Source organism: Peromyscus californicus, unplaced genomic scaffold (assembly GCF_007827085.1).
Source record: "Peromyscus californicus insignis strain IS unplaced genomic scaffold, ASM782708v3 Scaffold_16__1_contigs__length_79575227, whole genome shotgun sequence".
Lineage (NCBI taxonomy): Eukaryota > Metazoa > Chordata > Mammalia > Rodentia > Cricetidae > Peromyscus > Peromyscus californicus.
The window spans coordinates 46,782,996-46,794,973 of NW_026294458.1; the positions used below are offsets into that span (position 1 = coordinate 46,782,996).

The 11,978-nt window shown below is 37.3% G+C and overlaps 1 protein-coding gene across 1 annotated transcript; it reads right to left on the bottom strand.

Moving 5' to 3' along the window:
* Window positions 1–9,003: 9,003 nt before the first annotated feature.
* On the bottom strand, window positions 9,004–11,157 carry Csnka2ip (casein kinase 2 subunit alpha' interacting protein). The gene has a single exon (XM_052739814.1). The coding sequence runs from the start codon at window positions 11,155–11,157 to the stop codon at window positions 9,004–9,006; it is 2,154 nt and encodes a 717-aa protein (XP_052595774.1).
* Window positions 11,158–11,978: the final 821 nt, after the last annotated feature.

An 11,978-nucleotide genomic window follows, 5' to 3' on the forward strand; every position in this document is an offset into this window, starting at 1 on the left:
GGCTAGGTGGAGATGAAAAGATATTCAACACAGACCTTTAGAGGTTTGAAATCTTTCATAATGAAAGCTAAATTGAAGATTAAAATCAGTTAAATAGTCAAAGAAAATATAGCACTTAGTATTGAGCAGAAATACAGAACATTTTCAATGTCTTGGAGGACCTAATTTCAAAGCAAATTCATTTCTTCTAAAATGTATGTCTTATTAAAATGTGCATTTCCTATGGATTTGGATGACTATGAACAATAAGTGAAAGGGGGTACCAGAGAAAAATCATATGCTACACAGTCACCAATACTAAGAGAAACAAGAGAAGTGTTCATTTTAGGACACATTTCCAGGTGTTGATTATAGTAGATTTCTTTAGAAATTTCAACTAGAAATCTATACATGCAGGGAAATATCCATTTTTCTGTAGTTGGATTTTCTTTTACTCTAGCCCCCTGTTGGGTGCCAAAATGTTTTTTTTTTCTCTTAGCTCTTTGGGGGCCTGCCACCCAGCTCCCAAATAAACCACACACAGAGGTTTATTCTTAATTGTAAATGCCTGGCCTTAGCTTGGCTTGTTTCTTGCCAGCTTTTCTTAACTTTAAATTATCCCATCTAACTTTTGCCTCTTGGTTTTTTTCCTTTTCTTATTTCTGTACATCTTTCTTTCACTCTTTCTCTGTGGCTGCACGGCTGGGTGGCTGGCCCCTAGCACCCTCCTCTCCTTGTTCTCTTGATCTTTCTTCTTCCACTCCCAGATTTTTCTTTCTATTTATTTTCTGTCTGTCAGCCCCACCTTTCCTTTCTCCTGCCTCACTATTGGATGTTCAGATTTTTATTAGAACATCAGGTGTTTTAGATGGGCAAAGTAACACAGATTCACAGATTTACACAAATGCAACATAGAGTGCAACACATCTTTTATATCATTCAATAAATGTTCCACAGCATAAACAAAAATAACACATCTTAAAATAACAATAATTTTATAAATATTTTGTTGTAACCATTCCCTGAAAAAAAACCCACTCTTAATTAACATTTAAGTGTTCACTTCCAGTTACTCCATCTTCCTTGCAGGTGTGAAACATTTTAAAAAGATATTTGCACACATCTGTAAACCCAGCATTCAGGAGGTGGAATCACAATGATAGCAAGTTACAGCACCTCCAGAGTGCTGGGTTTACAGGTGTGTGTCAATAGACCTAACTCATAGTTTTCTTCCTTGAGGTTAATCTTAAGGAATAAGACAACAGGGAAACAGCTATAATTAGGTTTTTCTACAAATGCCAAATCATCATCCAGGTATGTGATACCACATTACATGATTGGCATGATTGAATGTGAACTCACAGGGTCCATGTTCTGTTGCCCTGCACTTTATTAGATATTACTGATATTTTGAGATTATTTTCTCAAATAACCTCCTTCTTCAATGGATAAATTGAGAATTCTTGTAACTTTCATTAAATATTATCTCATCTCTCAAAAACCTGAAAAAATGTCTTTCTAACACTGACAAGTGTAACAAGTCTTTTTATGTCACAGCTAGTCAGTTCCCAAATAATGACACAGAGACTTTTTATTAATTATGAAATCTCAGCCTATAGCTTAGGTTTGTTCCTAACTAGCTCTTACATCTTAAATTAACCCATTTATATTAATCTATGTTCTATCATGTGGCATTGCTTCTTCCATCTTGTACCTTCTGTTTCCTCTCCTCGTCTCCTGGTGTCTCTTTCATGCCTAGATTCCTCTTCCTCTTCCTTCCTCTCCCTGGAGAAACTACTCTATTATCTATCCTATCTTGGTGAGTCCAAAGTTTTATACCTAAACCACTTTCTATCATAACTTGTATTATCTTGCTGTAAGGTATCTTATTAGACCTTAAAATATCTTTTTAGATAAATAACTTAAGCTGTCATGTTTCTCAACCTTACAAACTTTACATCTCTTATGTAAGGTTCTTTTCTGAATTTGATAACAAGGAAAACTGTAAAACTATAACTATCTAGTCTTCAACCACATCAGAGACCTGAGAAGGATATACTATTACCTGATTAAAAAGGAAGTACAGAGCAAGCATCTTCCAAAACTATAGAAATTACAGAAGCATCTTGCTATCTGGACAGTCACCCAAGGTTCCTCTGCAATGTTGGGATATCCATCTTTGGCCAATGGGCCTAGAACATCTAATCAACTTTTCTGTGAGGAATTTTGAAGGATTGTCCTACCTTGTCTTGGCAAAGTCCAGCAGTAGCTTTCTTTTGTATTCTGCTCATCAAATTTGGACAGCATGCTGTCAGAAGAGAAGGCAAGGGTAGATTCTTGTCCAGTGTCTAGCTTTGCCACAATAAAAGCAAACTCCATATAGAAGTTCTTCAATGCTTGTCATCCATTTTTAAAGTAAATTGGTGCTGCCAGGAGCAGATGTATCTCAATGTCATAAAAGCCTTAGATTATTAAACATTTTAAGTCCCATATTCTGTATGTCTCTGAAGTGTTTGAAGACCACATATCTATCTAAAATATATCTCTGTTTAACCTTGACAACATATCTAATATGACTACAAGTTTGATTATTAAAGATGACTACTAAACTGTATTTCTTAATTATAAATCACATTTTTAAATGAGCTACATACTTACAATACCTTAACTAAAAGTAGTAGAAACATATACAGCATAAAAATACTTTAAATTTGTGTCAACATATAAAATATCTTAAACAAAAGTAGAAACAAATATAGTGTGTTCTAACAAAAATAACCTTAAATATGTTTCAATATACAAAAATACCTAAAACAAGAGTAGGAACATATATGGAACATGTTCTAACAAAAACAATCTTAAATTTGTGTCAATATACAAAAATCCACAACAATATAAAACATTTGAGATTATTAGCATATCCCCTTTTTTCTTTTCAGAAAGAGATCCTTGAATCCAACTTCCCTTGCTTAGTTTCCTCTCTTACCATTACTAGTAACAATTTGAAACCAACCCCCCTAAATGATGACAAGCATTTGTAAACCACCAAGTGACCAAAAAGCACACACCCACCTCTTGGGAATGTGGGTGTTGTATCCTTAAAATTACTTCCTGTTGTCTGGGGGCACTGGCATCTTCAGAGGATCCTGAGAAAATTGAGATAATGGTCAAGTCCTGGGAGAGCTAGCTGTATCATTTGTTGTCCAGTATCTGTGTGATAAGAAAGTGCAGGCTTATCTGAAGTCTTGGCTAGAGTAGTCTGTGAGGCCGGACCACCTTAGCTAACCATTTTGAAGTTGATCTGGATGTAGAATTTCTGAGAAACTGCAACACAGGCATTCTGAGACACTGAATCATCTGGGCTTCTTGTTTTTATTGGTGTCTGGTCCTTTTTTTCTGAAAACACACGAACTTTTAAAGGATATGCATCTGCATTGACACAAGTGTTGAATGTGTTGTATGCATAAATCAGTTAAAGATGATTTCCTCCTTTATGTTGAGCAGGTAAAAGGCATCAGTCAACTTTATAAGTCCATTTGAACTGTATAACCAAAGTGTAATATAAATCTATGTTTATATCATATGAAAGGATGGCATTTAATAATAAGTCATGAGGACTCTTCATCTAACAAGACTTACCATGTCTCATCCCAGTCTCAGAGCTGCTCCCATTTCAGGGGATCAGCTTACATGTTGCCTGTCTTATAGTTTTTCTCACTTTTTTCCTTCAATTCTATAGCTAAGATATTCAAGAGGGGTCCTCTGGTCAAATCTGATCACTAATAACTTTGAAGAAACCCATATCTTTTCCTTTCCTGTGGAAACAAAGGCTTAACCTCTTCCCCAATGCAATGCATTGCCTGACTTCCATTTTGAAGTCAAGACATCTCTAAAGGATATAGACTGGTTTAATTCAGCAGCCCCTTTCATAATCCAGTGTCTTTTGGCAGCTATTGTTTTGTGTTCATCAGCATTTAAAAAATTTAGTCAACAAAGCACCATACCAGATCAAGATGCACTGTGTATTTTCCATCCTTACATGGATTACATATATTTCTTTACTCTTTCTTAAGGACTTTATTATTTTTTATTACTTATTTTTTCTATAACTATTCCCATTTTTTACTGTATCTATTTAAAGTATTTCTCAGTCTAGAGTGCTTTACTGTATGCCTGCAGCTTTCTCTGACCATGTGAGTCAAGCCTTAAATCTGCTGCACAGCTCTGTACATGGTGCTGGCTGACTTAAGCCCAAAGGCAACAGCTAGGAATCGAATCTCTATATGACGCGGCCTACCTGAGAGACTGAAGGACTAGGAAGACATGTCTGGCACTGTGTTTATGTGTTTGGAACTTTTTTTAAAGCTTTCTCAGGTCCTATGTTGGACACCATATGTAGTGAGTCTTTTTCTATCCCATCCATCCAGCTTCCAAGTAATGACACAGAGACTCTTATTAACTATGAAAGTTCAGCCTATAGCTTGGGCTTGTTCCTAACTAGCTCATAAAACTTACATTAGCCCATTTATATTAATCTATGTTTTATCATGTGGTGTTACCTCTCTTCCATCTTGCACCTCCTGTTTTCATCTCTGTGTCTCCGATGTCTCCTCCTCCTCCTTTCTCTCCCTGGAAATCCCACCTATACCTCTAGCCTAGCTATTGAATGTTAGCTTTTTATAACACCAATAACAGAAATACATGTTCACACAACATACAAATCTCCTACAAGAGAGCAGATTGTCCCCTCTTTTGGGATGTACTGATAGCTCCCAGAAGATACAAGACAGAGTCGGGTCAGTGTTGTTCATACCAATGTTGTCCCATACATTTCATGAAGTCTTACTTAAAACACATTGAAAGCAGACATTGTTAGAATCCAGAGCAAGATAAATAACTTACACTGCAATTCAGAAGTTTTTATGAGGCAAATAATTTTAAAAGTAAATGATGTCATAAGTCAAAAAATTTCAGGAGGAAAAACAACAACAAAAATAAGTGAATACAAGAGAGTGCAAAAGGGAATTAAGAAGAAGACAGGTCTTCTGATGCCATCTGCTTCCTTGGCACAACACGGACTGTACCAATAACAATATGGCAGTAACAGCAGAACCTAGCTTTTGTTAATGTCATCCTTTGATGCAAACTCCAAAATATCCCCTGACGATGATCATGATGCTGTAAGACCATCAGGTCTACACCACACGGTAGTTTAAAACCTAAACAACAAAAAGGAAATCCTGGCATACATGAAGATGTGACAAAGAGAAGGATCATCTGTCCCCGTTTTTTAGCAAGACTGCATAGAGTGAATAAATTGCATAGAATGGCGCTCCAATGAAAAGCTGAGTAAATTACATCAGTAAATAAATATCAGTTGAATGCCTCAGTCTGAATTAATTGAGCTTTTATAGATAGATAGATAGATAGATAGATAGATAGATAGATAGATAGATAGATAGATATAGATTAGATATAGATATATGCTGTGGGATGGTCTGTATGTCAAATGTGTTGCTGATTGGTCAATAAATAAATCACTGATTGGCCAGTGGCTAGGCAGGAAGTATAGGTGGGACAAGGAGGAGAATAAAGCTGGGAAGTGGAAGGCTGAGTCAGAAGACACTGCCAGCCGCCACGATGACAAACAGCATGTGAAGATGCCGGTAAGCCACGAGCCATGTGGCAAGGTATAGATTAATAGAAATGGATTAATTTAAGCTGTAAGAACAGTTAGCAAGAAGCCTGCCACGGCCATACAGTCTGTAACCAATATAAGTCTCTGTGTTTACTTGGTTGGGTCTGAGTGGCTGTGGGACTGGCAGGTGAGAGAGATTTGTCCTGACTGTGGGCCAGGCAGGAAAACTCTAGCTACAGATATAGATGATATAGATATAGATATAGATATAGATATAGATATAGATATAGATATAGATATAGATATAGATATAGATATAGATATAGATATAGATATAGATATAGATATAGATATAGATATAGATATAGATATAGATATATAGAGAGAATATGTTTCAGCACCACTATTTTCTAAGGATTAGTACAAAATCAGATTGAGATAGGCCCTCTCCTCATGGAATTTTGTCTAGTTGAGAAGATATCACAGAAACAATTACAAAAATGATGTGTTATCATCAGAAGCTTAACATGAGAAGAGGCTGTGGTAGGAATTTCTGAAGAGATTACAGAAGACCTTGAACACATTAACATTATCAATAGTACCATTTTACCTATGTTTTTGCCAATATAAGAGGTAAAAAGAACAATTCACGATTAACTGTATTAGAATGATTCAGACAAATGAAGCATTACATCAAATATTTTTTTAAGTGAAGAGCTTCAATAGTATGAATTCAATATTTCCAAATGTTTTAGGGTAATTTATTCTAAAGATAAGATTTAAAACAAAACAAAAGAAATCAGAAAAAATTCCCAACAAGAATTTTTAATCTAGTGAGTTGAAAGCTGCATTATGTTATAGTAATTGAGAGCAATACAATAGGTGAACATAATGTTTTCTGATCACAGGAAAGCCAATTGACCCTTTTTGTATGCTGAACACGAAGAAGTTTCCCAGAACATGCCAAGGCATGATCCCTTTTGGATAAAAATACACAAATAGAAGATCTTTCCAGACAAGAAGACTGTGGGTTTAAAACATATGGTGGGATAAAGCCCTTACTATAATTTATGCATTGTAAAGAAATCAGAGTGTCTGAAGCAATTAAGAGGACACAAGAGAAAAGAAGTCAGTTTTGAGAAAGCATTATGATTTCAGCCAGTGAGGTGGTTCAGATCCTATCGTACTTTGAATGAGAATGGTCCCCATTAGGCTCATATATTTGAATGTTTGGCCCCCAGTTAATAGAACTGTTAGGGAAAGATTAGGAGCTGTGGCCTTGTTGGAGATGGTGTCATTAGGAGTAGGGCTTTGAGGTTTCAAAAGCCCTGTTCCTAGTCCCCCCACCCCCGCTCTGTTTGCTGCCTGTGGATCAGGGTGTAAAGCTCTCAGCTACTACTCTAGCGCCATACTTGTTTGTTTCCCACCATGATGATCATGGACTAACCCTCTGAAACTATAACCTCCCAAGTAAATGCTTTCTTTATAAGAGTTGTCTTGGTCAAGGTGCCTCTTCACAGCAATAGAATAGTATCTAAGACAGGTGGTAAAGGCACTTACCATGTAGTGACCTAAGTATGATCTCTGGAACCCACATAAAGGAGGAAAGAGAGAATTGATTCCAGAAAATTGTCCTCTGATCTTTACACATGAGTGCTTTGGTACACAGACCGGCAGACAGACACATACACACACACACACACACACACACACACACACACACACACACACACACACACAGAAGTTTCTCCAGTCTTGCCATCCCCGTGGTTGAGATGAATCTCTCCCATCCACTTCCCGAAGCTGCTTGGTCCCAAGTAAACACACAGAGGCTTATATTATTTACAAACTGTATGGCCTATATGTCAGGCTTCTTGTTAGCTAGCTCTTATAACTTAACTCAACCCATTTCTGTTCATCTCTATGTTGTCACATGGCTGTGGCATTACTGGTCTGCTGTCATCTTGTTGCTCCTTGGGTGGCGGGCTGGCATCTACTCTTCCCACCTGTCTCTTTCCCGTATCTCTGCTTGGCTTTTCTGCCTGCCTCTAAGCCATAGGCCAAAGCAGCTTGTTTATTAACCAATGGGAGCAACATATATTCACAACATACAGAAAGACATCCCAAAGTACACAAACACACACAAAATAATAATAATAATGATGATGATGATGATGATGATTATAAATTAAAAAGAAAGAAACCATCATATTTCTTCTAGGAATTTAAACACCCATAAAATAAAAGATAATGACTGACTTAAGTTATAGACAATGGAGAACTATCAACTTTGTGTATCTCAGATGTATTCAGAAGTACAAATGCAATTTTACAGGTCATTGCTACAATCCATGTGACAAATAGTATTGATCACAACTAGGATAAACTGTGAGAGTGACGGGGGCTGTGGGGCAACAATAAAGGGGATCCTAACAACAATAAAGCTGTACAATTCATGGCCTGAGTAGGAGACAGGTAGTGAAAACAGTCCCACGTGATTAGATAAAGATGGAAATTATCGTTGTAAAAATGAGGAATTGTGTCTTGGCCATGTTGAGTTTGAGTTGTTCCAGCCATGTTCAGTCTGCATTCTGGTGATCTGGGTTGGAGAAACAGGAGTGTAAATTACTAGTTCTTAATATAGACACTGATTATCAGCCTTAGGTCTATCAACAATCTATCAGTAGATCCTGGAAATGAAGCATATTTTAAGGTATTCTTTTTATTAACTCAATGGTTGCTTATATGAAAGTAATAAGCAAATTACTTATTAAATGCCGTGTCTGAAAAGTCTGCCCCACCACCATTCCATAGAACTGTTTACTAGTTACTCTTCCTTCAAATTTGTTACCTAAGATTGAGGAAATTAATCTCAAACTATGTGATAGTGACAAAAAAAATTATTCTAGAAGTGAATGTTTGAAATGATTTCTTTTGTGTATGTTCTCACCTATTGAATGAGACCGAGATTTTCTTTAGAGCTAGAAAAACAGATTTGCATAAATTGGCTTAATAATACTGCTATTAACATACCTTATGAAGGAGAATAACCACATACTGTTCAGAGCCAGGTGGGAGGGGTATTTCTGATATTTTGGCCAAATCTCATAAGCTTATTTATTATCATTTATACAATTGCTGCAATAAGCAAGGAATTCTGTTAAAAATGTAGAATTTGGTATTCAGCTTTTAGAAGATACCAGTTTAACCTCCGACTAACAAATACATTTTTAAAAAATATTTCTCCTTAAATATGTGCTTCATTAGCTAAAATAGAGTCATACTTATTTTTTAATAAGAATATAAATAAGCATGGTAGGAAAACAGGCATTAGTGTCAAAGAACTAGAAAATCATTGCTTTCAAAGAGACAGAAAGTTGATTTAATCAGGATTTCTCGTTTTGGAACTTTGTTTGGAGATATCTGAGCAGTGTGTTCGTTCCCTTTTTCCCCTTTTTCATGGTTTTCGTGTTGCGAGTCCTCACACGCTTGGTTTTGGGTAACGCGGGTTGTCTCACTTTCGTGTTTTCAGAACTTGTACCCCGTATGAACTCAAGCCAGGAAACCCCTGGAGGTAACCGGTGGTGACTTCTTACCTTGGCAAGGACATAACTTGGGAGAGGAGCTGGAGTGGGGTCTTTGCAAGGAGAGGATGAAGAGGGAAAGCCAGTAGATGAGGAGGAGGAAGAAGAGGAATAGGAGGAGCAAGAAGAAGAAGACGAAGAAGATGGGGCTTGAACTGAGGCTGGGGGCTGAACGGTATTCCTGTTTTTAACATAAAGCAGCCAGTCAACAGCCTGGGGTTCTGGGCTTATATCTCTGTCCTCAGAGGATACAGCCAACCACTTTTGATTTGTCTTAATCCCCTGGATAAAATCAGATTCAGATGCAGGAAAAAAGTGTGTTATCTTCTCTAATTCTTCAAGATTACCATCAAGGGCTTCTGAATTATCTTCAGGTTGATCATCTTTCATGGGAAGTTGGTAACAGGATGAGGAAGCCTCTGGTAGAGAAAGGATAAGGACTATTTTCACGTCTACTTTCCCATCAGCCCTGCTCTCAGGTGTTGGAATGACGAAGAGTGTTGCACATCGAGGATCCTTCTTTCCTGTAAGATGGCTACACTGAGATTTTATGCAGGAACCACATTCTAAACAAACAGTGTATGTTGATGAAAGACGGGGACCAGGACGAGGATTTGGCTTTCCCCTCATTCTTCGAAAGAGAATTTGCCTAGAGAGATCCTTCTGAATTGTAGACTTGGAGATAGAATTGACAATTTTATTGACGACATCGACAGGGACAGTTCCACCTTTAATAATGCAGGGATGACTATAATCTAAAGACCATGGCACTTCATTCTCTGCTTCTGTCTTCAAACTTTGTTCAACATTTCCTTTACTCTGGAGTCTGGAACTCGGAACTGAAGCATTTTTGTTCTTCGTGCACAGCTTGGGACTTGAAGCTCTTTGGCCTGAGATATTTGGTTTAGGATGAACAGATGGTAGTTGACGGGCTCTGTGTTTGTCCTTGGGTGAGGTAGTACTCTGGAACTTGGATTGACAAACAGGTGAGCTGAGGGCCCGGGTACTGTGGTCACCTTTGAGCACTGTTTTAGGTTTTGGCTGTGTTTTAGGCAAACTGTGAGATGGATGAGAAGAATGTGATAATAAAGGCGGTTTCCTTGATTTTACTTGAGACAATGGCAAACTCAGAACATTGTTATTAGAGTTTGATGCAGGACTTTTCAGAGGTTTACAGTCAGGCAAGGTTGAATTCTGAGCTGTTCGACTGGACTCCAGAGAAGATAAAGTTGAAAGGGAGTCATTTCTTGGAAGTTTTTGGTTGAATGGTGGTGAGCTCAACGTTTTTTGACTGGATTCTAATAAAGATGACCAAAGGCAGTCCAATGAGGATTCCTTCTGTGATCTAGATCTACATAATGTTGTGTTAGGTTCACTTGGACTCGATTCCAAAGAAGGTGAAGTCCAGATGATATTTAGGGAAGGTGTTTCTTGATATTGAAGGGAAGATGATGATGATGTGGAGACTCTTTGAGTAGACTCCAGTGAAGATGATTTCCAGCAAAGGTCAATACCTGATGATGTCTGAGGCTTTGGAAGGGGTAATCTTGATCTCACAGATATTTGGCTAGGTTCTGATGATGAAGTACTGCTAAAGCTAGATGAAGATGTTGTCTGAGGTTTGTGGTGAGACAAAGATGAGTCCAAGGATTTCCAAGAGGGGTTCAATGAACTTTTTGAGTAGGAGTCTTTTTGAGGGTGTTTGGAATATAATGATGATGATTTCATACCCCTGATAGAGGAACCTTGTCTCACTTTAGAGTTCAGAGAAGGCAGAGTAGAGAAGTTCTGGGCCTTCTTGTTAAAGCTTGATGGGGGCACTGTGACTGTATTTTGAGATTGTTCTTTGACCACAGGTTGGCTGGTGAATTGGTTTAGCACTGAATTGTTTGTAGTTTGTTGCTGAGAGTTGTCTAAATGTACAAATTCTTGATCATGATATGCTAATGGCACCATCTTGTGTTGTAGTAGAGATCTTTAGGGAAACAGTTTGCTTACAGGGATGTTTTAGTAACAGTCTTTAGAGCAAGGATCCATGGACAATGGGCACTTAAATAAGCACTAGTAGTTCTAATTTCTATCTTGTTATGTTTGTGTTAATGGTAAATGTTGTAGAATGTATCACAGTTAAGCAGTAAATGAAATAGGGGAGGGGATATCACCATTTAAGATTATCCTCTGTCTTCCATTTAATTTCCAAGAGCTTTTGTTTTTTTCCTCTCTGTCTCTCTTTAAGGAAAAATTCCTGTTAACAAAATAGTAAAGAGTTTAGAAAAATTCCTGTTAACCAAATAGTAAAGAATTTACAGGATATAATTTTCTGAAACTGTAGTGACTAGAACACAAGATTTCTAAGCTAATACCCAGAATGTGTACCCCAACCACCTCACATATCTTTTGAGTTAAATTTTCTAAACCCATTACAAATCCATAAAATAGATATTTTCAATTTATTGAGCTAAAGATTAAAGAAATACACCTATCAATTTCTAGCATTTCCTAGGATGGACGTGCTCAAAAAATAAGAGCCACAATTACTTCCACCTTATCAATTATTGCATTCCTTCACAGAGATTCTTAGGCCAAACAATAGCATCTGAGAGAAAGGTGAAATACAAGTTTGAAAATGTGAGCTTCAAATTTAGATGCAGTTCTTCTTGTTGTCACATTTTGACTTGTGTCTAAAACTCTAAACATCTAATCGAAGGTCTTCTGGATTCAGTCTCTTTTCTGTTTATCACCACTGCGTCATTGTAAGCATGTGCTCTGCCCCTTCT